The sequence below is a fragment of the Archocentrus centrarchus genome, chromosome 20 (assembly GCF_007364275.1).
Source record: "Archocentrus centrarchus isolate MPI-CPG fArcCen1 chromosome 20, fArcCen1, whole genome shotgun sequence".
NCBI classification, from domain to species: Eukaryota; Metazoa; Chordata; class Actinopteri; order Cichliformes; family Cichlidae; genus Archocentrus; species Archocentrus centrarchus.
Window position 1 is genome coordinate 11,631,334 of NC_044365.1, and position 27,253 is coordinate 11,658,586.

General features: G+C 41.2%; 1 protein-coding gene and 1 pseudogene across 1 annotated transcript; one reads left to right on the top strand and one right to left on the bottom strand.

Annotated features, from left to right (window-relative positions):
* LOC115799911 (MAGUK p55 subfamily member 7-like) overlaps positions 1-27,253 on the top strand; it is a 114,654-nt pseudogene that overhangs the window by 85,575 nt on the left and 1,826 nt on the right.
* Positions 6,160-10,000, bottom strand: LOC115799912 (uncharacterized). The gene is made up of 8 exons (XM_030757203.1): positions 9,794-10,000; positions 8,136-8,814; positions 7,982-8,053; positions 7,818-7,886; positions 7,229-7,297; positions 7,025-7,135; positions 6,757-6,859; positions 6,160-6,613 (listed from the first exon to the last, which is right to left on the bottom strand). The coding sequence occupies exons 2-8, from the start codon at positions 8,812-8,814 to the stop codon at positions 6,160-6,162; spliced, it is 1,557 nt and encodes a 518-aa protein (XP_030613063.1). The 5' UTR covers positions 9,794-10,000.

Below are 27,253 nucleotides of genomic sequence, written 5' to 3' on the forward strand. Positions count from 1 at the left end.
TGTTAAAAGGGAGTTTTTCATTCCCACTGTCATCAAGTGCTGCTCACAGGGGGCCATTTGATTGTTGAGGTTTTCTATTATTATTGTAGGGTCTTTACCTTACAATATAAAGTTCATTGCGGTAACTCCTGTTGTGATTTGGTGCTATATAAATAAAATTGAATTGAACTAAACTGAGTTAAGCTCAAAGGCAGCTGCTCTAATGAGTGTGGTAATTTAGTCTGACACTTTTACCGGCACAGCAATCTGCAACGATAGAGTGAGACAGAAGGAGAGAAAACACATAAACACAATGTAAACACTGCAGCTTAGCCCAGAAAATTAAAGAGAGTTATGCTTTTTTATTGTAGAGTTCAGATTTATAATGTTTGGGGCATTGTTATTGCAAAACAATGCACAAAGAGGTGGCGTGTTTAAGTTCAGACTGTGGAACAGGACCACAGGGCACTGCTTCAGCTTGTAAAAGACCTGATGAGCTTGTTGGGTTCCCTTAGCAGGCAGTGGTACAGCTGGAAAAAGCTTTAATCCCCATCTGAGGTATTCTGAAGAAGGTCTGCTGCCATGCATCATTGATATTGCAAGTGGTGAGTGAGGGAGCAATGTACAAGGTGAAAATAGCTTTATGAGTGTAGCCATTGGTCATACCAAGGGTAGAATGCATGACTCTGTTGGTCCCCTGTGCCAACTCCACCCAGATTATGGCAAACAAGCTTGTATGGAGGTGTGTGTCCTGCTGGGCAGACTGTCTGCACCCGTGTGATAGTGCTCATAAAAGGCCCTCTATTACCATGCTCTGCCACCTTCAGCACCTACAACAACATTGGTCCTCAGCCTTGTTCAAACAGCAGTGCCGAATTCCTCCTGTGCTCCAGGAACAAATTCAAAATGAACTCAACTTCCTCCTTTTAATAAATCACCCAAGCTCACAGCCCTGAGGCTCTCTTACTGAAAACCTCCTTCTCCCCTGCTAAGACTGATTGCTGTCTCTGCCTGGTCATGTGCTTGTTTATGCGAAACAGTAACCACAGAATGCCTCGCACTGTCCTTCTAAAGAAGGTTGGGGTATGTTTCTGTCTCTCTTTTTTGGCCCTTTTGAATTCACAGTAGAGCACACTGAGGAACCAGCTTTTATCACTTACAGCAGGCACACAATAGGGCTCAAAACCATGTGTTACTGGGTGCAGAAGGAGAGGGAAAGTGTGGGGTGTGAATTTGTCTGTATGTGAAGGCTGTCAATGTTTGGAGATTATACATAAAAGAGCCTTGTTGTCCACACCTATTTATCAGGTTGTGGATCATCCTGCTTCACACTGGATGAAATGTATCACAGACAGTACAAGAGGAAACAGGAGCACCCTTTCTCCTGAGAGCTTGTCTTTTTCAACACTTTTTTCCTCCCTCTCAGTCTCCCTCTCTTTCCACCTTATCCGCATCGCTGAGTGAACTCATTGTCCGTTCGTTTTAGTGGAGCAGCCTGCTAAACACATTTGCCTGGGGAAATGAATTTCCAATAGGGTCTGATGCGACTGTAGTATCTGCCCAGAACGTCAGGCATGCAAAGAATCTCAAGCCCAGATCAAGTGCTGTCTCTGACTGTCCACAAGCTGCAGAGCTGTGGTAAAACACTAAAACCCAGAGCCATGCACTTGTAACTCCAAAAACTAATTTCTTGTCCAGTTTGTTGAAGAGACTGATGCCAGTCAGCTTAAATTAGGATGTTGTAGTACCCTAGTAACAACAACCAAAACACTGGAAAATGATTTTCAGAGACAGAGTGTAGAAAAGAAAAGAGACGGGTGGGGGTGGTGGGGTTCAAGAGCCCAGAGAATATGTTTATCCATTAGCTTCGCCAAGCTAACCCCTTTTTTTAAAACAGAAGTTTAAAAGGCAAAATTAAAAAAAAAAAAAAATCGCTATCTTTGTAGCTTATAACTGCAATTTTGTCATCATAAAATCTCTTTAAGACTGTTAATTTAATTTTCTGTTCTTCAGCATGAAAAAAAAATAAAATAAATGTGCTGAGTTTGATTGACCTTGAATTCAGTCATCTCCCATGTTGAAGCTGCTGCCCCCTCCACTCCCACTCATTGCCTCAGCGGGGATGTGATGGAAAGTCCAGGTGATCTGGAACAGTACAGTATCACGCTTTTATTACCTTCACTCTGGATGTGCATTGGAGTTTTAATTTACTGTCAAACTACAATAGAGAAGCTAATTAAAAATAAACTCTAATTAATTTAGCAAATCAGTTATCTTTGATCAATAAGCTTTTTCTTATTGTGTTTTAATTGAATGTGAGATTAAAATCACACTGTGGTGAATATTACTATTTAAAAACACTGAAAAATGCTGTTAATTCTTAGCGAACGTAGAATCACCATGATGCGGTTGTGGTCCATGACTCACCAGTCAAACTGCACTTTGCCCCCATGAGTATGTGTACTGGTGAAGACTTACTTGGCCATGACAGTAGACAGTTTTCAATCTGCTGTTTATTGGCAAATGGATTTGAAGTGGAATGAAGCCACTGTCTGGCTTCCTCAGCAGGTTACACAGGTTTATACGTGAGCCAGATGGCCCGCGGGACAACAGCAAACAACTGTGGAGGGGCGCCCTGCCGGCTGTAGCAGGTGCTGACCGTGAACTGTGGTGTCCCCAACTCCCATCTCTTTTCCCTTTGTTTCATCCCTAAGAACATTTGAGCATTTGTGTGCCAAAACTAAAGTTCTTGTCTTTCTTTCTTCTTTCCTGTACTTGATCTTGAATCTATAGAACAAAAATTAAATATTGAAGAAAAAAGCTTTTATAACAAAACCTTATGACTTTATTGTTGTCATGATCCTGGCCTTGTTGCTCAGCGTTTTGAGTTTTTCGTCTTTTGAGCTTTGTTTTGGGAATGCTCTAGCGATCCTTGGTATTTCTTGTTATGAACTTCGAGATGCTCAGAAAAAAAAAAAAAAGCAAATAATATATAGATTAGCTGCCTCATTCGCTTCTTCTCTGAATCCAGTTAATCCTAAGCAATCTCTTTCTATACGTCTTTCCACTGAAACAAACACATTGGAAACATTTTCAGAGAAATGTAAGTACAATCAGAGCACTCCAGGGCACTCAGCTACAAATTAAAATAATCACTTTAGGTGAAAGATGTTTCATTTACTTGTTCCACTTTGGTTTGCTTGTACTGTTTGAGCAATGCAGGTCAGAGACATAAACACATACATACAGAGGGAGATGTTTGGCAGTAACACCCAGAGCTGCTCTCAGGCAGCACGGCTGCTCCTGTTGAAGCTCGGCCGGCTGTTTCTCCTCCCGTGTAATTGTCAGTTTTTCACAGACTGCCTGACAAGCTCCAAATGATGGAGGAAACTGTGTGAATAAATGTCATTCCACTGCTTCAGCAACTGGCACCGAGCTACCCGCTATCCTTTCTTTCACAGTTTATTTCTCACTTTCTTTCTGTCTTTTTCCTCTACTACCTCCGCCCTTTTTTCCTTTTAAGAACCCAACAACAGCTTTCCATAATTCTGAACACCATCCAACTATTCTGCGAACGACTGGATGCCTACACTTTGCCAGAACTTTCTTTTTTTTTAAAGCGATGTCCCAAAGCCAGCAAGTTGGGACAAATAAATCTTTTTGATTTATACCTTTAAGCAGGGCAAAGGCGCTATTAATTGCGTAATTACCATCTGGGGCTTGGAGAGAAACTGTGACATAAGTTTAAGGAAATATGAGGACCGCTGATATTAATTGCAATGTTTGTTACACGCAGTGTGGCATAATGGATGTGTCCCAGTCGAAGTCTGACACTTGAAATGTCCCTGGTATTAAAATCCCATTGGCGTGGCCTTTTTTTTCCACACAGCCTGTTAATTGTTCTCAAATGTGACCTGTGATGCTGTTGTTTAATAGAGCCCAGACAGTCTGATTCAGAGCCATATAGAAAACGTATGGCACAGGTCCTGGCTCTCATTGAGAGGAAAGGGAATCGGAAAGTATCTCGTCTCGCTCCTTTTAAATGCTTGATTGCTGCCAATGGACACGTGGATGTGTTTAACACTTGCTGTTGTTTTGGATTAAGCCTGAAAGTGTCACCCCTTTTTGTTAATTTGAAAACCGGAGCTTTGGAGACCACCGCCTTGTGGCCCTGTCTTTTTCCTCTCTCTCTGTTTCTCTGCTTGTCCCTGTAAAATATAAACCAGCCGTCGAAGAAACACAAGGAGCCTTGCAATAAGCCGTTAGAGTTGTGAGGGGGGGGGTTAAAGATTTTGATTCCAGTCCAAGCTTACAGATATTTTCCGTGACTGGCAAATGATCAGATTCACATTCTTTTGTTGCATTGTAATTGTTTTCTGCACCACAAAACAGATGCCAAAATAATGCAGAGTGGATGGTTTTGGTGTAACTACTGAAAGGCTGTTTGTCACTGTGCCATAAGTATAATGTTATCTTATGACAAAGCTGATTTTCCTACTGTTGTGTCATCTGGAGCTGCTGACAGAAAGCCACTGATCTTCTTCGGTGTCTTTTCTGGATCTCTGTCTTTCTTAAACAAGCGACACACTGATTAAATCACACTGCTGGTTTTCCATGAGTCCTGTAGATCAGACTGGACCGTGTAAAGGAAAGGCCCCAATCCACTACCAGGGTACAGCCTCGACACATGCACAGCTCAGAGGAGAGCAAAGCACAGCTTGGCAGCTTTGGTTGAAGGTGATCAGAGTGTCTGCCGGGTGTAAACCTCTGACCCCTCTGCAAGTGTCAAGTCCACCCCTTGACCCTTACAAATAGACCAATTTACATTCCCTGCACCCATTTTACAGCAAAGCTTTGTGGTTTATGGTCCAGTAAATGCGGAGACTTGATGTTAATGAGAGCTCCTCAAGTCAATTACCTTACAGCTGCTAGCGCTGGCAGCTAATGCTATCAGCTTCTGTTCCTGCAGGCCCTGCAGCCACATTACAAGAGACAAATTTAATAAGACAGTTAAACTCTGCTGAATGTCAGTTAAGTGTCTGAGTTTGGTACTGTAGCACCACAGGTTGTGTAATTTACAGTTATTACACAACACAGTGGATAAAAAGGTTGTGTTACAGAATTCCAGCATTTTTAACAAGTGGCTCAGTTCAGATGGTCTCTGCCCCAGCAGTGAGTCAGACAGTCTGGGTTTGAGGTAATCGCTCCTGCTCTCTCTATCTTCATCCTGTTTCATGCAGACACCAGTCGAGCCAAAAAGAACCAGGAGACTGATGGCGTGGAATAAAACTGATTAATTAAATACACATATAGACTTTATAAAGCAGAGATGAACTACAACAATTCACATCTATCACGCGGGGGCCCATCGCGTATAGGTGTAACGCAGTAACAGCCAATCAAATCGCAGCTTTTTTGTCCAATGAAAAAATCGCTTGATTATTTACGTTATTGTCTGAGCGCAGGTTCGAGTCCTGCTGTGGGCAAAGCTTGTGTTACATTATCAATGAATAAACACCAGTTTTTCTATAGGAAATGTGGATAATGTTCATTTTGAACATTGCTTTTTTTCTTCTTATACACTGTTACAGACCGAGAGCTATTTTTCTGCAGTGTGTACCTATAGTTTCACTAAGTACATAATGAAGAATAAAAGGTATCATAACATTTTTGAGATACACATACCAGAGATATTAAAGTCCTCTTTTTTCCCATCAGTTTATTTTTGTCATCTAGATAACCCAGTTTAAATAAAAAGACTGAAGCTGTAACAGATTTATTGTTCTGTAATCACTAATCTGCCTGCTTATCTATTCTTTATATCACCTGCATTTTCCAGTGCTGTTAAACTCAATACTGACATAATTACTGTTGTTCAATCATTTTCTTGCCTGCCTTCTCTAAGCCAATTAACCTCATTCTGAATGCTTTAAATCTCATTGCTTTTCTTCCATTCTGTCTTTCAGACTCATTTTTACAACCCATCTCCTCCTTATTGTGATCACTCAGGGCCCCATCCAAGCTTCCATCTTCAGCTTCACCACTATCAGCTTCTAAACTCTGGAGGGGTCCTGTCCTAACTCCTGCCACCTCTGGGATTCTTTTTGCTATGATGGATTATTGGAGTCTAATTGCAGAATCACTTAAGTTATTTCTGTAACTTCTGATTTCAATAAATCATCAAAATTTTCCATGTGATCTCCCCTTATTGAACTGTTTTTGTAGACAGAGCCAGAAAGCAATAACCAAACCAAAGATAGAACACATCAGACTTGGATTATCTCCTACGCAGTCATATTTATTATAACATAAATAGAACAGAAAGGTTAGAAAGATAAAAGCTGTAACTCCTATACAAAAAGCATGGACTGTATTCATTATGTGAAGTGTTTTAGGAATAACAAGATTCAGAGGGTGATGCTCAGAGGTGCATTCTCGTGAAAATCGCCTCAGGCAGTGGAACAAGTCCAGTTTAACAACAATGTTTGGATTATAATTTGTTCGAGAGGCACAAGAGTTTGCCAGTGGTCCAGATGTGGCTGCAGCAATAATAGCAGGAGTGGTTTTCCAGGCATCCCAGTCTAGATTTTCACCAGGGATGCAGTCCGGGATCTTAAACGGTGCACAGCAATCCCTAAATGCAAGAAACACAAATATATTTAAACGTGTATATTATTAGTTGTTTATTAAATTGATCTTGAAAAAAACAACTCTATTTGTTCAGACAATTAATAGTTTGAATGACAATGAACAAAAAAAAAAGATGACTGTTCTGACCTGTCCACCCAGTGGTATCCTGCCTTTTCCACTCCATCTTCATTGCTGTCTTCAAAAGTGAGAACTTTGCGCACAGATGTGCAAGCAACACTTGTGCTGGGCCCTGAAAAGGAAAGTAGGCTTTCTGTCATTCAGTTGTGCAGGTTTTGCACAAGATGACATTATGACAAAGTGTAAAGTGGTTGTGAATATTATACTGGCATCAGTGATCTATGCATTAAGCCGAAGTTTAATTGAAAACCAATCCTAAATTAAAATGGAGACGTACCTGGATTTGACTCAGGCCCTTGTGTTTGATCTGTGGTCTCCTTCAGTAGAAACGACAGCTCCTTTGGTACAGGCACAGGAACCTTGCTCTTCTCATCTTTTGAGGCTGCACCTACAAGGTACAGGAAAAAAAAACAACCTTTTTTATCTAGACACAATAAACAAAACCTTTAATCAGATGGAAAACACTATAGTTGTTTGTTACCATCAGCTGATGATGCTTGAAGTTCAGTAGTTGTGTCGGAAGGGGGTATGGACAGTGCCGCAGAGGGAGCTACAATGGAAAAACGTGTTAGTCACTTCATAATTTACAATGTATGTGAGTGTTGGTGTTAGTAGGAACTCAAACATTCATACTCTTACTTCTCCTGTTTCTCATTGTTAAACAAATGTAAAATATCTAATTGCAACAGAAACTAAACAAATTTATTCTTCTAACCTCTACTTGTTGAAGCAGGAGAAGCAACATGAGTCAATGAACAACCATTCATTCAGGTGTTAGTGCCTAGTGCTACTTGATCGCTTTTAATACAACACCCATAAAGGACAAAAGTGCATACTCACCCCTTGTGGTTGGTATCAATTCATGAAGGCAGGTATCAATTCATAGTCCTTACAGCAGTTAATATCATGCCAGCACACAACTAAACTATCGGAGGAATGTGGCCGGAACACGGCCAGAACACAAACACAAGAACAACATGATATAACAGTTTAAGTTAAGGTTCAGTTTTGGAGGGCAATTCGTCGTGTAAAACAATTGTACTCCAGTTCTGAAACCTTTCATTAAAAACCTGTCTTTGCTCCTGAAGGCACTCTGGGTGTGGGTACTTCTGCTGCTGCTGCTGCTGCTGGCACAGTAACTACTTATGCAGAGACAGAGGAGAGGGGAGATATCAGACAGAAAATAGCCACGGTCAGTTCTGACCTTTAGTCAAGGTGATGATGGTTTACTTACAGCTGTTGGCTTCAAGTTTTTCAGGTGAGACACTCAGCATTGCCTCCTCCAACTCTTTGTCATCATCCATTCCTGTGATTCAGGCAAGAATTAAATAAATAATTAACTTAGTTTCACATCAAAATGTTATTAAAATATTAATAAAATTATCTACCAATGGGTTTGGTGGAGGTCCTTGTGCTAGCTGAGGCAGACTGACGCTTCTTGCGCAAGTACTGCTGCAGCTTATACATCCGTGTTCCTTGAATGCAGCTCTTTTCCATGATAAAGGCCGCGTAGCCATCACCTCTGCCATCCCAAATCTCCTTCCATGTGCTCTTAGATCGTAAGCCAAAGCCAACAAGCTGATCATCTTCAGAGGAGACTTCTGCTGCAGCACTCACTCTGCTGGCCTCATAATCCTGAAGAGACTTTATCTCCGTAAAACTGAGGGCATACTGTACAAATGACTGCAGGCTATCCTTACTATGCCTTTCAGCCATGGCGATCCCTGCAGCCTCTTCCTCCTGGAGACTTTTGATCAGATACATGGTGTACCCAACATCATTTTCCAGAAGCCACCGGAAAGATTTTCCTTTATATTTTCCAAACTGCAGGATGTACTCTCCTTGCACCTCACGCCTGTCGGAGGCATCCCCTCCTCTGTGACGGACCACAGTCAGAGCATTCTGATGTACCAGGTCCTCCCTCATTGGTACAGACTTGTTCTGAAGTTTGGTGTTGTCTTTTATCCGCCGAGCTTCATCTGACGGGTCTTGGAGGAGGTATCCGAGTGGCCCCTTGCGGAACACCACACAGGTTTTACCTGGGTACAATACAACTTTCTTGTGCATCTTGACATAGAAAAAAAGTAAGAAATAAACATAATTTGATTTTAAAAATATCATTTTGACACAAATACAGAGCTTTCAGGTCATAATCACATGACCTTTGACCCCACAAAAAAAGGACAAATTTATCAAAAGAAATAAATTAAAAATAATGCTGCACATTGTGGTAGGGTTTAGACAGCAAGCTCCAGGAGAAAGGTGAGGAGACAGAAGAAGTGTTTTAAAGAGCACTGACAGGAGAATAAATTTATTAAACTGTGGCCAGGGTTCAGCTGACTTAGTGAAAGCTTACTCTAGCTTACAATAGTTGTGATAAAAATGTATTTTATCCAGGCATTGCAAACTATTCTGTCTGTAAATAAAAATCATTCATGGTTGAGTGATTATTTGTTTATTCACAATTATTTATGTCAGTTGCAGTAGTCAAGCTTAACCTAAAACTGGTAGCTATAGTGTCATAGCACCTAAGTATTGCTGGCAGATTTTCAGCATATGCCTATCATGTTTATTCATTAGCGAGCATCGCTCACGTTAGTCAGATATCGCCCACTGATTCCTTGCCATTACAACACAATCACTGTACACATGAATGAAAAATAGCAGCAGGTTCATTCATAATTTAGCGTGTCATCTCACTACGAGCCATTAATACGCTGTTTAATTACACTACACTAGTAACCTTTGTGTCACAGCGGCCTCTTAGTGTTGGCAAAATATGTACAGAACTTTGTCAGAAACCCACCGAGCTTTTTTAACAGTACAATCTGTTAATAACACACATGAAAAAATAAAACATCATGTTCATTCATATTTAGCACGTCATTTCACCACAGCTAATGAACTCTGATCATGGTAGCCAAGCGACGGAAGGACGCTAGTTTACGTGACTGCACCAGTAAATGAATTCACAACGAACACTTGTGATCCTGGACCTGCATATTCATTGTGTAGATTTACTCTTATTTCGAGCATCCTTTCTTACCTTTAATAAATGAATACGGGCCACTGATTGCTGTAGCGAGCGGTGGGTTAACTGTCCTGTCTCGGCTAAAGTTTCAAAGTGGAAATTTTTAGAAGTACCGCATCGCAAACGCACAACAGCGCCACAAGGGTCATAGTGGCCAAAAATATATTACATCCGTAGTGGTTTAGCACTACCATAGAGAATGAATGGGAAACGGTTTAGGCCGTTTAGCTAAACAATTCTCGGCTTCCGCGCGGGATTTCAACCCATTTGAACACCGAAGCTGTTCTGGCAGCACCAAGACTGAGTTTTAATTTGCTGTCTGTTTGTGCATCCATTGTGTGAGTTATTTTTAATATTTTTTAACACATAACGAGAATTATCCCTGATAATAAATAAAAAAGTTTACATCCACAGTTACAGTAGATCAAATCTGCCTCTTTCCAGAATAAATGTAAGTTTTTCCATATAACTTATTTTTCACTGGAAAGTATTTTACTAATAAATTTTAAAAGTGTGTGTGTGTGTGTGTGTGTGTGTGTGTGTGGGGGGGGGGGGGGGGGGTTAATATAATAACATAATAATATAGTAATGTTTGCTTGGATTTTTTGTTTCTTTCTTTCTTTTTATAAACCACTTTAAAAGGGGCCTACTGTATGATGCTCATTTAGAGCTCCATATTTTTTTCTTGAGCAAAATATCGAGTTCAAAATAATCCTTACTGGACTTTTGTGCAGTTCCACAGTCTGGAAGAACTTCATTTAGTTCTTCTTTCTTTGAAGCCACCCTACCTGCTTTCTTCTGATTGGAACAGAAGGTTTGGGAGAGATTTGTATTCTTGCTGACATTGTAAAGAGCTAAAACCAAAACAAAAAGGTTAAATTTTTAACTAATTATTTGAAACTTTGGATGGCCTACAGTAGTTATGCAAATCTTAATTACAATTTTGATATGGTTTTTGTTTTCAAAGTGTTTCTAAAGAACTTTGTGTTTGAAATATGTGAGAGCTGAGTTCTTTCATCCTAATGCAAACAGCAGTCCTGCTCTGTGTGTGCTCTTAACCACTAGAGGCAGAGGAGCAATGAGTGCTGCACGCTGACTGGTCCCATGCTTGCTGCCACTGTTCAAACACACACCCTCCCTGCCGTCGTCTGTGTGTCTCTGTAACCGAGTGTGAGTTGGTGTTGACAGGGCCGGGTCCTGTGCTGGTAACAGATCTACAGACAGTGGCCCCAAGGTCTCCTGTCTCTGCTTCCTCTTTCCCTTAGGCGCTCTCCCTGAATCCAGCCACACCACGGCCCGCCTTGACATTTGCGGCCAACAAATTGAAATGCAAGTTGTAACAGTCATGAGAATGATTGATGTCTTTCTGCTGGTCTCACACGAGCTGGAGGATGAAAAAAAGAAAAGCAATACAGCAGGGTGCACATGCAAAACATTTATGCACGCAAATGCACACGTACTGTACAGGAGATATGACAGAGGGACGCCTGTGGTGGTGAGTGCATACAGAGTGTCAGAGCATGCAGAGAGAAGAAGGGAAAGGGGGTTGTATATTTAGGCCATGTTGCGGTGTAGGTCGAGGCATGCAATGTTTTTCAGAGAGTCGGAAGGGTGAGTGACAGAGCTGTGATGTGGGGTGGATGCGTGGGACACTCCACGCTGAAATTACAAGGCAGCTAAGTCGAGGAGGAGTGAGATGAACTTGTTTGCGTTATGCCTCATTGCATGCAGCAGAAACAATGCACAGCAATAAGAGGTGCTCTGCGTTGGGGCCCACAACAACATGTGTTTAGCTTGAACAACTTTCCCAAGGGAAGCCCTGTTCTGTTTTAAAATGGCAGCCATCCATCCTCTCAATATAGCCAAACCTCCACTGGCATACTTTACAATAATTTATATACCTTCCCCTCTGATGACAAAGAGCACAGAATCCTGCAAGGTGTGAGCTTTTCAATGCAGGCTACTGTAATCTGTTAAATGAATTTCCCATAACCATATGAGGACTTAAGATTCCCTTAAAAAAAAAAGAGGAAAAAAAAAAAAGCTGAGTAAAACTTTCTTACATGGGCAATTACCATAAAACTTTCTTTTTTACATGGCATCAGACAGACTCATTCTGTCTGACATTCGTCAACAGCAGACTGCAAGCATACGTCCTATTAGCTCCAAATGCTTTCCACGTTGTTACTCTCATCTCTCTTTTTTTTTTATTTCTTGTTTCCAGCTAAAAATACTCTGGTGGCTGATTGGTGTGAAAGCAAGAAGTTTATCTGGTGGAAAAGTGTTTGCTTGCATGCAGTCGCTCGCTGAGGTGAAATGCTCGAGAATTAAGGCGGGGGAAGGTTTTGGCATTGAGGGGCTTTGTGAACTTTTGGAACAAACAGGTGTTACTGATTGAAAGGGTAGCACAGAGATTATATAAAAACATGCTCGGCCAAAGCGTCTGGTTTTCTAAGTTCTGCTAAAGAATGCTATCTTCAGATCTGTCAGTGGTTGAAAGAGTAATCCCCCTGTCTCGGTGGATTTGTAGGGTTTTTATATATCATTATTTCTGAGATGAATCTCTGGAGTGTGCTGACACAGACGAGCAGATTAGAGCAAGATTCTAATGTTTCTCCCGCGGGACGTTAGTCTTGCATTAGTCCCAAATCCATCCACAAAAAAAAGAAAGATCAAAAAAATGTGTTTTCTTGCTTTATAATCTTCTCATCTCCCCTCTTTTCATGTCTCAGGTTCACTGAGTATGGCAAGTGCAAAGGGAAATACTACAGGACAAGTCTGGACTCGATATGCTCGGTCCTCTCAAAGAACAAAGTGTGTCTATTGGATGTCCAGCCTCATGTGAGTGACACAAACCCTTCCACTGCATTCCTCTCACCATTCTTGTACTGTATTCTTAGCTTTTTTGGCACCAATTGATCTCCGTCTACCATAGCTCACCTAAAGGCCCAGGCTGTTTGCTGAGTTACAAAAGTGGCTTTCTAAAGAGGTCATTTTCAGGGGAGCAATTACAGCTAATTTTCAATATTTGAGGATTTTGTCTTTGGGTGGTGGCAATCAGAACCTGCACAAATGGTGAGCCTGATGCTGAGCCATAACAAAACCCTCAGTTTGACTTCTTTCAAATTAAACTGGACCAATATCATCCAGCCTCTGCCCCGACAGCCCTTCTCTGTTTGTTTTTGTTCAGTGGATAATGACACACACACAAATATAGCATTACCCACTGTAGATTAGTCTGGCACATTCTCAAAGGACACGGGCCTGAGCAGCATCGGGGGAAAGAGTCTGTGAAGGTAATGTGGGTACATTTAGTTACATGTTTCATGTGTTTTGGCATTCATTTGTAGAATTGTGTGTGCCAGTAATTATCATGAACCTCCACAATAAGGCCATTTCTCAAACATGAATCAAAGATCAAATCATAAAAGACATGACATTTAAGTTGCTTTAGCCTGCCTACAATTGCTGCACCCCTGCAAGCCGCTTTTCAGCCCACCTTGACTCCAGTTCCTTCTTTCACACTGTTTCTGTCTTAATCTCTGTCTCATTGTCCTGTCTCTCTCCTCTCAGCCCCAACCAGTCACAGCAGATGACTGCCGCTCCCTGAGCCTGGTTCTGCCAGAGGTTTCTTCCCGTTAAAGGGGAGTTTTTCCCTCCCACTGTCGCCAAATGCTTGCTCATAGGGGATTGTTTTGACTGTTAGGTTTTCTCTGTAATTATTGTAGGGTCTTTACCTTACAATATAAAGTGCCTTGGGGCGACTGTTTGTTGTAATTTGGCACCATATAAAATGAATTGAATTGAATTGAACTGAATTGAACTGAATCACTGATGTGTGCTCACTTTATTCTGGGCTGGGGCCTCTATGCAACTCTGCTCCCACAAAATATATGTAAATTACTGCCGGGGGAAATAATAATATTGCTTTGACTAGGGGTTCTAACTGAAATACAGCTTGTATCAGGGAATGTAACAGCTACCTTGCTAACAGTTTACAGACACACAAGCACATTTTCCATCCTCTTAACAGACACACTGCAAATGCTGATCAAAACTGTTTGTTTACTTTGAGATGTGTGTTTACATGCTGCCCTAAATTATATGTTCACCCCTAAACTGTCAGTTAGTCATCAAAACTTACAGAAGCCCCGGTTTGAAGTAACCAAGTCACGTGGCACTTCTTCCTTAGTCTGAAATAGCTTCTTGAATGTTACTTACAATAAAGATCCATCCATCCATTCTCTTCCACTTATCCTGGTCAGGGTCGCAGGGGGGACTGGAGCCTATCCCAGCTATCACAGGGTGAGAGGCAAGGTACACCCTGTACAGGTCACCAGCCTGTCGCAGCGTTAACACAGAGACACAGACAACCATCCACACTCACATTCACACCTATGGGCAATTTAGAGTGACCAATTAACCTAACCCCAGTAAGTGCATGTCTTTGGACTGTGGGAGGAAACCCACGCAGACACAGGGAGAGAGAGGCCTGGGCCAAGGTGGAATCAAACCCAGACCCTCTAGATGTTATTCTAACTGTGAGGCAGCAGTGCTAACCGCCACACCACCGTGCTGCCCTTACAATAAAGATGTTCTAAATGATTTAGTATTACTGTGGACTGGGTGTGAAAGGAAGTGCTTTTATTTTCAAGAAAGAAACCTGATCAATGTTTTTTTCTTTTTCCTGTTTTTGTAATGTCATCAAAACTAGATGTTGAGTGAAACGATTTCTTGATTTAATTTGGAAGCCCACAGCACACTGACAAGTCATGCACAGTTGGTAATTATTCAAAGCATCCACTCAAATATTTGTCAGATTTATCTGTCCTTCACGCGGAATAATAGGCTGATGGGGTTAACTAAATACTCTCAATTAACAACAGATTTTGTATCTTGTGGTTACACATTACTAATTTGTGGCCATGCAATAATATATTTTTTCATTAATGTCATCATGTAGGCTTTGTAGCTTGAGTAGTGGGTCCTTTAAACCTGACCAGAATGTACAGTACTGAGGTGAGGTCACAAATAATGACAAATAATCCTCACTAACTTAAACCTTAGACCTTAAGAGTCTGAGAGGTAGAACGACAGAAGAGCACTGAGATTTAAAGCACGCAGAATGGAGGCTGATTGGAGATCAGAGAAGGCAGGCAAGAAAATGATGTCAGCATCAAGTCTGACAGCGTGGGAAAATGGGAGCGATGCAAAGAAATGAGTAGCCGAACACCTGGAAAGCAGTCAGATGAGTGACTATAGAACTTCCTTATTGAAATTACACATGAGCTTCATTTCAAAGTAATCCTGAACTGTTTCACTTTGGTGAAACCCCTCAGTTCATTCTCTGTCCGAAACAAGCTTTTTTTAGCTTTGTTCACCCTCCCTTTAAGTGAACTTTCTTCTGATTGGCAGTAACCTTTGAGCTGTCTTGGCTGAGATGACCATATTAATCACGCAGCCCACCTGCTGCTCAAATAAAACTACTCAGATTGAGTATCTTCACCTTTAATTTAGGCAATCACTGGAAAGCAGTGTAGATATAATTTTGAGTGTCTAAAAGTCATCTAGTGCTCAAGTTGGTTATCCCAAATTGGATAAAATTTCTAATTGCTATTCAGATTAGACTGAGGTGTCCATTAATTGAAACAAGATGGATATTAGAGATATGCAAGCATAAATGGAATGGATGTCTCAATGTATCTGAATGTGGTTTTTGTGGTCAAAAGTGTAAACAAAGAAGATGAAGATGACTCAAGATGTTGACTTTTGTACATGGTAATAGTCAGTCAGCTTGAGATGAGATGGTGTTATACTGCAGAAAACAAAAGGCTTTACAGTAAGAGAATTAAGAAATAAGAGAAATGTTGTGTGTACAGTTCGTGTGTGAGTGAGAGTGTGATGAGGTCATCCCTTATACACCTTTATCCCAGCAGAGAGACAGATGAAACCAATTAGCTGGTGTTCAGTGCCGCTGTGAAGTTGACAGGTTTGTGTGGGGGAGGGCTGGCGGGGTTCAGAGGCGATGGGGGTGTGAATGCGAATGATGGTTTTCACAGCAGCATCAGCTCAGGGTTTTCTTGCTCGCGTCTCACTCACCGTGGGCAGTGTTAAGCAAACTGCCCGGGTCAGCCTGATGGGATGCTGGGAGATGAGAAACATAAGGAGTGATGGGAGAAGAAAAAAGGGTTAGCAGAGAGATGGAGACTGACTGATGGGAACAGTGGAGATGTGAACTGGAGTTTGCAGAAGTGTGACGCTTCATGCAGCTGGAGCGTCACTTTTTTTATTTTCTGTGTTTGAGTATATATATACTGGCAGTAAACACTTTATTGTGCTGTAAGTAAATTTAATCATGCTTGGTACACTTCAGGTACACTTTAAAGAAGATGAAGCTCCAAAGATTCACTAGTATCTGTTACTATAGGCAACAGTAAATGACAGGAAATTGGAACTGTCCACATGTGGCACAGCGAAGAAGATGCCAACTTTTGACCTAAACCAGAGAGGACCACAGAGAAATCACCAATTGGCATAAATTCATTTCTCCACCCCCACAAAAATAAAAGACCTGGTAATAGTCAGACTCAATCTGAAGTGGCCTGAAAATAAGCGGTCTCTGACAGTGAGAGTATGATGAACTACCAGTTACACACATGCAATCTGCAGTGATGCAGTCTCATGACTTTGCCTTAGGGCACAACTTTCAATATTCCAGGGCTTCTGGTATAGCCAGCAGATATCCAAGCCTAGGGGGTTATTGTGTAGGACTGTAGAAAATCTTTGAAAAACTAATAAAAAAGATAAATCGTCATTAGTCGCTAGCCAGTGGTTTTGGGATTTCATCTCCACGTGGATTGTTTTACCTGTATCCAACCAAAACCTCCTCAAATGCGACCAGTCACTAATCACTCTGTTTAAATAGGTTAAAACACACATGCCCACAGCTGATCATGAATCAAGTCACATCCATACAATGTGCAACATGACCCAATGTATTTAATCCATCCATAGTTGATGCTATTGTACAATACACTTTCAGCTAGAACATGCAGCTAATTTATGGTTGAAGATCAGCTTGTAAATCCTTGATGCAGGCACAGTGTCAGCTTATATTATTCATAGACAAACATAATTTTGTCTCAGTCTGTTCCTTATGGCCCAGCTGGGGTCCTGAGAACAATAAGCTTTAGTTGTCAGAAGCAATCTGATCGTGAACAGTCCATTGCAGTCGCTATTATTACTCAATGTCCCTTTATTAGCTTTTGTTATTCTCTCAAGTAATACAAATATACCTCAATAAAACTGTGTGACAGGGGCCTAAATTTCAGCCAAGTATCAAACAAAGTTTCTGTGTAAATGTTCGTGCACGCTGACAGAACCTAAGCTATCTCACATTTGGTATTAAAGAAAGGGAAGCTATTGTTGCGCAAGTCGTCTCAGACATTTTCAGTCCACCGCCAGCTGTATTTTTCTTCGCAAGAGACAGGTCTGCTTTAATGATAAAGGCCGAGGAACAGTCGTCTCATTGTTTCAGTTGAGCTGGCTGAAATTGTGACGTAGAAACAAGCAAAACAATCTGATGTAATGCGAAATTCCAGCTGTAATGTGGTTAGTGCAGAAACTGGCACCCAATCTAAAACAACCACAGGAATTTCAAAGTGATTTGAAGAAACCTGTTTGCATGTCGACACTAATTTAAATAGCAAAGACAGGTGGGTTTTATTGGAACAATGAAGCAGGTGTCCTGCTGAGGACGCGGTCGATGTGGTGGTTTTAAAAGAGGATACCCAACACTGACAAGTGCTGCTTTGTGCCACTGAAGTGCTAAAGAGATTCATAGTCCCATAAGGAGACATTTTCAAAAGCACTCTGTAAAATCAACAAATATAATAAAGAGAACAAATATAATAATTACAATTCGAAAAGAAAGAATCAATTGAAATATGTAACAAGGAGTCACACAGTCAAACTGTGAGTCTTCTCATATGGTGCCAAAAAAGTGCAATTTATCTATGCTGGGACAAAGTACTTAAACAGGCACAGGATGCTGCATCATTTCATGTAGATGTTAAGCAACCTAATGGGGATAAATGAGTCCTGTGTGTGTGCTTCTTTTTGAGTTTGGTCCTCCAGAAGAGGCATCAGCTCAAACTGCCCTCTGAGGAGAGTGACCCAGCATTCTGTGCCAAACAGTACCTACTCACTCCTCCCTACCAAGGTTTCCATTTACTTTCTCCACCCCTTTCATTTCATCCTAAATCAATCCATTATTATTATGGTCTCTGAGTCTCGTTCTATCTCTCCATCCAGCTTGCTGTCCCTTGAACGGCTTCCTGCTGTGATTAATATCCTTTACCTGGAGGCAGACGCCTAGATTCAGACAAACCAGCACACAGTTTCCCAGGTTTGTTTAGGACAGGTCAGGGGGGTTGTATTTCTGGCATGGATACAGTGGTTATCTGCAAGTGCCCATCCAACAGTGAAAGTCCTGTGGGGGCTTCAGTCCCACAGTGGAACAGATTCCGCTGTAGGCCCACAAATCTTCTACCTTCCCTGTGCTGTCATTACAGCTCCTCCTGCCATCCTCCAAGACACAGGCTGATAAACCAATCACATCTTCCGCACCAATGACAACAGAGCGTAAGATGGCGTGTGGGCTGGTATTTGGAAGGTAGATACATGCTAGACAGCTGGGCAGAAAAAGCAGACAGGGCTTTGCTGACTGTCACAGCAACTGAGTGTTTATATTTAGCTGCGCAGCTAATCCATTATGAAGCGGAAAACCACCAGAAACATTCTGAAGTAACTGCTGGCTGGAAGAAGCGTCTCTAAAAACTGAGCCATTTAGGAGTTTGAAACTTTTATGAGGCTGTGATTATGTGCGTACACATCATATGTGCACAATGAGCTTGATCCTACAGGCATGTGTGTGTGAGTTTCTGAGCATGAATGTGCATCTGTGCATATTTATAATTGTCTGTTTGGCAAAGAGGTTCACTATAAAACCCATATCTGTCCTAAAATCTAAGCTCAGTGTTCCCAGTAAAAACAAAGCTAAATCAGTGCAGCCACTTTAGCCTTACTGTTGCACTGAGGGCAGAATCAGCCAGGACCCACACAGCTGAAACCAGAATGTCTCCAAGGGCCACCACAGAGCGATACCTGGGCTCTTTCAGAATGCTCCATCTATGAATACAGGAGCCCCTGGTAGGCAGTATTTACTCCCAGCCTGATAAAAATATATTATTTTGCTGTTCTTCATGGTTAGCATGTGGTTTTATTCTTTACACTGCACAGCTGATTTGCATATTGACCTGGAAAACTCTACATGCCCTTAAGAACCTCTGTGGAAGCCTCCACGTTAGCAGGCAAATATTTTATGCAGCTTCCTGATATATTTTTATCTTTTTGATAAAAGATGTATAATTTTGGGGGGGAAGTCTCACTAACCTACCTGTGCCACATATCAAATTAGACAGGAAAACCCAACACTAACCTCTAGTTACTAGCTGCTTAACTGCACCACTGTTAAGTAGAGTAAAATCTTAAATTTGCCCATTGGTTATAATTGCTCTCATTTTGAGTTCGTTTTTAACACAATCCACACAATGAAGAGGACAGTTTGCCACATTGTCAAGTCTATTTGACAATACCCTGTTTACACACAACAAATCAGTCATGGGAACCTCAGTGTGTCAAGTAAAGTAGGAAGAAAAATGGGGTCCACACACCAGCAAGGCTCCTGAATAATAAAAGTATTTAACACAAAAACCTTTAAAGAGAGTAATGTTTTGGGCTAAAGTTGCCCAAAATGTTGCTGGTGTGCAGACCCCTTTTTTTTCTTGTCTGCGTGTTTTTGGCCCGGCACCCAGCCTTCACTTTTTTGGATTGTGCGTGTCCGTCTCACTGTTATTCAAGTAGAGTAGGACCCAATGTTCAAAACTCAGGAGATGAGAAGTAACTCAAGTAACTTCTGCAGTGCAGGAACTAGGAAAGGTACAGAAATCCAGGGAGAACACAAGGCAGGGGAATACACAGCTATGGGTGGAGGATGCAGCAAAGGACAACAGAAGACTCAGACAATATATGCACAAGGTAATGAGGCCAAGGGAAAAAGATGGGAAGCACAGCTGGAACAAATGAGGAATAACGAGACTAGGGAATTTAAACTCAAAACAAAGCACGAGAGACTAGAACATCTGAACTTGATGTAGCTAAACAGGGGAACCAGAAACCCTGGAGACAGAACACAGACAAACATGGGGAGCAGAGTGGGGAACAGGAAGGGATTACAAAAGAAGTTCAGACCAAATGTCCTCTATACCTAAACTAGAGACACCAGAAATACAACAGAGAATTAACACAGCCATCAGAAAATCTCATAAGCACCAAGAAATCAAAAAATTATAAAGAGAATCTAGGAACATACACCCCCTTTCAAAACCCAAAAAGGAAGGGGGGGGGGGGGGGGGGGTATTGTTTTTTGGAGGATTTTTTGTTCCTTTTTTTTTTTAAAGTTGTCATGTTGCCCCAGCCTGATAGTAAAATACCTAACAGTCATTTAACACAATTTCTGCTGCGGTGTTTATTCTTAACAGTCCTTCTATCTATGCTTAGTAACCAAAATCTGAATTTTTTAGTGCTGTTTATAAAACAAACAACAAAACAATCAAACAAACACAACAGAATACATTTTGCAGTGTGTTGTCAGTTGCCCCTGTTGCTAACAGTACTGCTCATATATCATTTTCTTTCAAAGGTTAAAAAAATGGCAGCAAAGTTAATGTAAGCTTATGTATTTGTGTATCACATTGTGCACTTCTTGTGTCCTTAAACTTATTTTGAGTGCAAAAGTGTGTTTATGTGGTCCATCTATATGATGTAACCAATGTGGTTACAATTTTAGTGTCACTTAATAAGTGTTCCTTTATAACCATGAATATCGGGTTTATGATTGTTTATTTTCCATAAGTAGTCCTTTTTAAATAATATTCTGAAGAGGTGGAACCAGTGTTAATTTTGACAGCAAATTTTGATTTAGTATTAGTCATAGTCTTTTGACAAAAATGTAATTTAATTTTAGTCATAATTTAGCCATCTGAATAGTTTTAGTTTTAATCTAATTATCCTAAGAATATAGTCGACTAAATCTACAGTCGATTTAGTCAACTAAAATATAAAGGGTGTAAAATGTAAATGCTTTTTCTTCAGTTCCCTTGAATTAGTCATTATACACACATACACAAAATTAAACATTTATTAAAAGTTATGGAATATTATTAATAATACTAACATCAGTGTTTCACCTGCTTCCCACACAACTGATCATTAACACCACCTTACTGAGATAATACGAGCGTTTCACAACAGGTCAAGCTCTGAAAGGTACAGGGCAGTGTTCAAGACTAAGATTAGGAAAGGCTAATCTACCGCGGTGTGGTGATTTTCTCTAAACACAAGCGCTAAACTGGGAAAAACACTTTACCTTGCATGGCATTAAAATGCTTACCTTTGCTTGGAGATCTGGATGACTGGTTTGCCGGCATTTTTACTAGGGATGGCAGGATACCACTTTTTTATGTCCGATATTTTACATTTGGATATCGCCGATACGATACAAATCCGATCTTTTTTGTATTATTATTTTTAAAAATAGTTTTTAAATGCCTGGATCAATTTTACATAAGACAACAGTCTCTCACACAACAAAATCAAACTTTTTTAGTTGTCCCACTTACAAGACTAAGCACCAGGGGGGCAGAGCTTTTCAGGCAGTGGCACCAAAGCTCTGGTACTGTTTACCACTCCATCTCCATTTAGCTGACACTGTGGCGACTTTTAAAAAACAGCTGAAAAGTTTTCTGTTTAACCAGACTTTCTGTTGACTTTATTTTTATTATTTTTATTTTAATATGGTAATGCTATGTTTTAACATGGCGTTTTATCTGTTTTTTTGTTTTTTTTTATATTGTGTTTTCATTATTGTATAGCACTTTGTGACTTTTTGTCTGTGTAAAGCACTAAATAAATAAACTTTACTTCCAACAATCGCTCTGTCACCTGAATCCTGTTGCTCCTATGTGAGAAGGTGATGCACTGGCTTGGTATGTTGCAAATTTCATTAGGGCTGCAACTATTGATTATTTTAGCAATTGAGTATTCTATCGATTATTCCATCGATTACCCGAGTAACTGGATAAGAAATACTTTTTTCCTATTAACAGTTCATCTGCATATCTTAACTTCCGTACTGCAGTTTTTCCCTGTGTGAAACAAACAGGGTGGATCAAAAAGCTACAAAGTTCTCTTTTTTCACTTACTGATCAGCTGATTGATGAAGGACCTCCAGCTGTTTCCCAGTACAGAGGGAAAAGCTTCATCTGGATGCTAGAAAAACATTTAGTCCACTCCATCTGAGCTCATTGGCTCCACCTCTTTGCGCTTGTGCAGACAGACTGCATGTAAAAAAGCTGATTGCTGTTGTTGTGTTATCAGTGTTTATGTTAAATCTAGGGGCTGCATGAGCATAATCTTCTAATGCTTTATATTCACAAGCATTCTCCTAAATACGTTTCTACTACAGGTCTACATTTAGTCACTAATCAGGGATTAAAGTATCAAAAATATTTTGACGGGGAAGAGGTCCTTCCGGTACAGGACGGTCACCAGTGCTAATAGCTGTGCTCACTAGCAGTATGTCCGCTAGCAGTAGAGAAAAAAAATAAAAGCTGAAATTCTCAGCACAGCCAGTACAACACACAAACATGCAGAGAGCGGTGAGGGTGTGGAAAAATATGTCAGCGGTGATCGCTCAATGTCAAAGGGAATCCGTCACAGCGACGGAGAACTTTATAGAATCTGAAGAGGGTTTTTTTTCTAACTCCTGATCCCCCACTCCATTCCAGTAGGTGGTGGTAATGCATCTCTAAGCTGGTTTGTTCAACCGCAGACCCACAAGAAGAAGACTACGACAGAGAACTGTAATGCAGCTAATATGGGTCGGATCGGATTGCATTGTTCTTTTCTTTCCGATATCTGATCCAGTAATTTAAGCCAGGATCGGACCGATACCGATACTGAATATTGCATCCCTAGTTTTTACCCAATAGTCGCCCCACATGGTTTACACATCGTTTTGTTTGTCACAACGTCAAAGGACAAATGTGTCCATACATCAGCTCTTCTCTTGGGAAGTAAAGACAAATCACAGGCTAGTTTGGTCTTCCCGGGCTTAGAGCAAATTTGTGCAACTGTGCTTTTGATTGGATGTTTTCCTAACTTGTCCTACCATGTCACAAAATTAAATAAGTTCTGATTGGATGTCGTCGCTGCCTGGCATTTTAGTCTTGGTTTCATTTCTTATGGAAAGTGTCAATTAATTTTGTCATCCTTTTTATCCTTTTAGGTAGTTTTTATTTAGTTATTGTCTCATTTTCATCATAAAAAAAGGGTCGTTGACGAAAACTATGACAAAAATATTTCGTCAACGAAATTAACACTGTGTGGAACCTTTGTGCATCTCTCAGTTCCTGCTGCATAAAGCGGTGCAACTTCCTGCTCACGTTTATATGCAGTCTGGAGAAAGAAGAGTGTTGGTGTGTTTCTTACTTTTCCACTCTACATTTATTTTACAGACATTCTTGTTACTGGAGTCCCTGTGTCAGCCGGGAAATGCAACAAACTGTGGGGGCTTGTCCATGATCCCTCCTGTTCAGTCTTAGAGGGATCCAGTGATAACAGGACCAATTCAATTCACTTAAGTTCACTTCAATTCAATTCACAGCTGCAACCTAGGCGTTACTTCAGCCAAGCAAGCCAGTGAGCGTCCATGGAGGAAGATCAAGGTGAGAAGGATCTTTGCCTCATCGGAGAGCTGCACGGCTGCAAAGGAAGGACAACGTACTGTATTCACTGCAGAGCTAAACCACAGAAAACAAACATGTCAACCGCACGGAAGGAACTCGCATGGAGCATTAAGGGGCCCTTGTTCACACTCTCAGACACCCAACTTTTTGAGCTAGCAAAGAGCCTAGCTGCGGACAGTCAAGACACAACACCTTTCGGCCAGGATGATATCGAGAGCTGCATGGACTCTCTCGCCTCCTACATCCAGTCAGAGACTCTCCTAGGACTTGCAGTCATTGAATGACTTAATCAGCCAAGCCATTCAAGTCAGAACAGTAGGCAATCCCTCCAGAGCTACACTGCCAAACATACCTAGTCCCTATCCATCCAATTTTCCACCAGAACCACCAACCCCCATGAAAACCAAACAGACATCTATGAAAATGTAAGTACAGAGACAAAGTCGATAGAGGACTTGAAGAAAGTGTATGAGGACCTAGGGGAGAGACTGAAACAGTAAAAAGCACGGTGGCGCAGTGGTTAGCACTGTTGCCTCACAGATAGAATACCATCTGGAAGGCCTGGGTTCGATTCCACCTTGGCCCAGGCCTCTCCCTCTCTCTGTGTGGAGTTTGCATGTTCTCCCCGTGCTTGCGTGGGTTTCCTCCAGGTACTCCGGTTTCCTCCCACATTCCAGAGACATGCACTTACTGGGGTTAGGTTAATTGGCTATTCTAAATTGCCCATAGGTGTGAATGTGAGTGTGAAAGGTTGTTCGTCTCTCTGTGTTGGACCTGTGACAGGCTGGCGACCTGTTCAGGGTGTACCCTGCCTCTCGCCCTATGACAGCTGGGATAGGCTCCAGCCCCCCCGCGACCCTGACCAGGATAAGTGGAAGCGAATGGATGGATGGATGGATGGGAGAGACTGAAACAGTAAAAAGCAACAGTTCCCTGACTAGCTGTAATGGCCAGTCGTCAAAGCCACTCTTGCTCCCTCAGCCGCTCACACCTCAGCCCAGGTACCCTCCACGTAGAGAATTCAAAGTGTTTGGAGGACAAATAGGAGACAATAGTTCTGAAATCAGCTATAATAGCCTTACAAAGCAAATCAATGAGGGGCTAAAAGAAGGAGTTACCGAAGCAGAAATTGTCAGGGGTGTACTTGTAATCGTCGAACCTGGCACCTTCAGGGACATGCTCATGCTCAAAGTTGAATTGTCTCTCCCTGAACTCCAAGGCTTCCTCAGGTCCCACCTTGGAGAAAAGGTGACAACTGAGATGTTTCAAGAGTTAATGTGTGCTAGAAAAAGTGAGCAAGAATCACCCCAGCAATTTTTGTATCGGATAATTGGACTCAAACAAAAGCTAACCTTCCAGTCAAGACAGGCCAATGCAGACATTCAGGAAGTGTTCTTTCACACAATCTACCAAGGCCTGGGAGTTAAGTATGCTGACATGAGACAGAGACTGACTAAGACCCCTCACCCTGAATAGTAATGTCACAGTTGAGATCCTTAGCAAAGTCACAAAAATAATTAGTGATGAGAATGAACATCAGCGGAGATTAGGTCAGACATCCCGCCAAAAGGCGATACATGCTCAAAGTGTAGCAGATGAAAATGAAGAAATGAAAGCTAAGGAACAGCAAGCCTCTCAAACAATCAAATAACTCACTGCCCAAGAAAAGACTTTGACCAACATGGTGGCTAGTCTAATGGAACTTAAAGCTGTAAACCCCCACCACTTTTTCCATCATCACCAGTCCAAGTTTCCCCTCATACCCTCTCAGACAGCTGGCAGGTGTGGGTCAGTCCTGAATGTCTCCCTATCACCCAAAATGCAACACTGCTGAAAGACTAAACCAAATATTGTTGAAAATGCGCCACATGCTATGAGAGAAAGAAAGGCATAACTGGAAAGACCACCTTCCCCATATCATCCATGCCTATAACTGCAGAAGGCACGAGGCTACAGGCTTTTCCCCATATTACCTGTTGTATCACAGACACCCTGTATCCCAATAGATTTTCTCTTTGGCTTTATGACAGGAGATGGAGGTGAGAGACACCACAAGGATATGCCAAGAAATGGGTGGGAAAAATGACAGAGGCTTACAGAATAGCACGTGCAAACAGTCAACTGTCAAGTTCCAGGGGAAAAACAAACTATGACAAGAAATGCAAAGCAGTAACCTTGCAGCCCAGAGACAGAGTACTCGTACGTAATCTCAGTGAAAGGAGGATCTGGTAAACTAAGACCCTACTGGGAACAGATGGTCTATATTGTGAGAGAGCATGTTGGAGAGAACCCGGTCTACAAAGTAAGCCCAGAGACTGGAAGTTGTCCCAGTTATACTCTGCATAGAAACCTGCTATTACAAGTGAATGACCTACCAGTAGATATAGCCTAAAATCCAGCCTCACAAACATGAAAGAGGAACAGAAACAGACAGAACAATCAAAGACTCCTACACTAATATTAAGTTCTGAGGCAAGTGACTCTGAAGATGATGTGCCTCTCTACTGGTTTCGGGTGCCCAGGCAAGCACAAGTCGGGAGTCAGCATCCAGATCAACAAGGTTGGAGTGAATCACAAAACAGGCCTGTCCCAAGTCAGACACGTCAATCGGGTCAAAATTACAATCAACTAGACCAAAGAAAAGACACTGCTATAGAAGAGGAAAACTCTGACAGTGAACAGGACGACAGTTTGAAGGAAAGCCAACTCCTTCATCAAGAAGAGGATATCACAGATCCTGCTTCACCAGCGCCTGATCCTGAGCCACTATCCAGTCCTGAACTACAGCATGAGGTCCACCATCTGAGGCAGTCCACCAGGCAGAGGCATCCGAACATGGTCTTCACATATCCATCCCTGGGCCACCCTACATACCACAGTAAACACAGTCAGCGTACAGCGTGCACCGTATCTTTTATATTATTGTTCCCCTTACCCCCAACCCTTCTACTCCTCACCCCTAACATCAAACCCTTACCTTACAGGCGTATACCCCATTCCCAGCTTTTGAACTGTGGACTAAAAGAAAAAAAATGAGACACTTAAAAATACATTTCCTGAGACATTCCTTATGATAAGAGACTAAGAGTTATAAGAGGTGTATGAGTTACTAAAGTCAAGTGCCAGGAGTCAAAGGCACGTGGTGGCCACACACAATACTGAGCCTCATTTTGACTTGTTTTGGATCACCCTGTAGTGTGTTTTTCCACTTTAATGTTGTGTGTGACTCCAAATCCAGACCTCCATTGGTTAGTAAATTTGATTTCCATTGATGATTTTTGTGTGATTTTGTTGTCCTCACATTCAACTTTGTACAGAACAAAGTATTCAATGAGAATATTTCATTCATTCAGATCTAGGATGTGTTATTTGAGTGTTCCCTTTATTTTTTTGAGCAGTGCATTTATATATATATATATATATATATATATATATATATATATATATATATATATATATATATATATATAAATATATATATATATATATATATATATATATATATATATATATATATATATATATATATATATATATACACTGTAAGGACAAAAGTAGTTTGGCACACCTCTTAATCTTTGAATTCAGGTGTTTTCAGTCTCATTAC

Coding starts and splice junctions, on each gene's coding strand:
- LOC115799912 (XM_030757203.1), bottom strand. CDS start 8,814: ATGCACAAGAAAGTTGTATTGTACCCAGGTAAAACCTGTGTGGTGTTC. Junction 7,136..7,228: donor TCAAGCATCATCAGCTGATG/GTAACAAACAAC, acceptor TGTACCTTGTAG/GTGCAGCCTCAAAAGATGAG. Junction 6,614..6,756: donor GGATACCACTGGGTGGACAG/GTCAGAACAGTC, acceptor TCTTGCATTTAG/GGATTGCTGTGCACCGTTTA.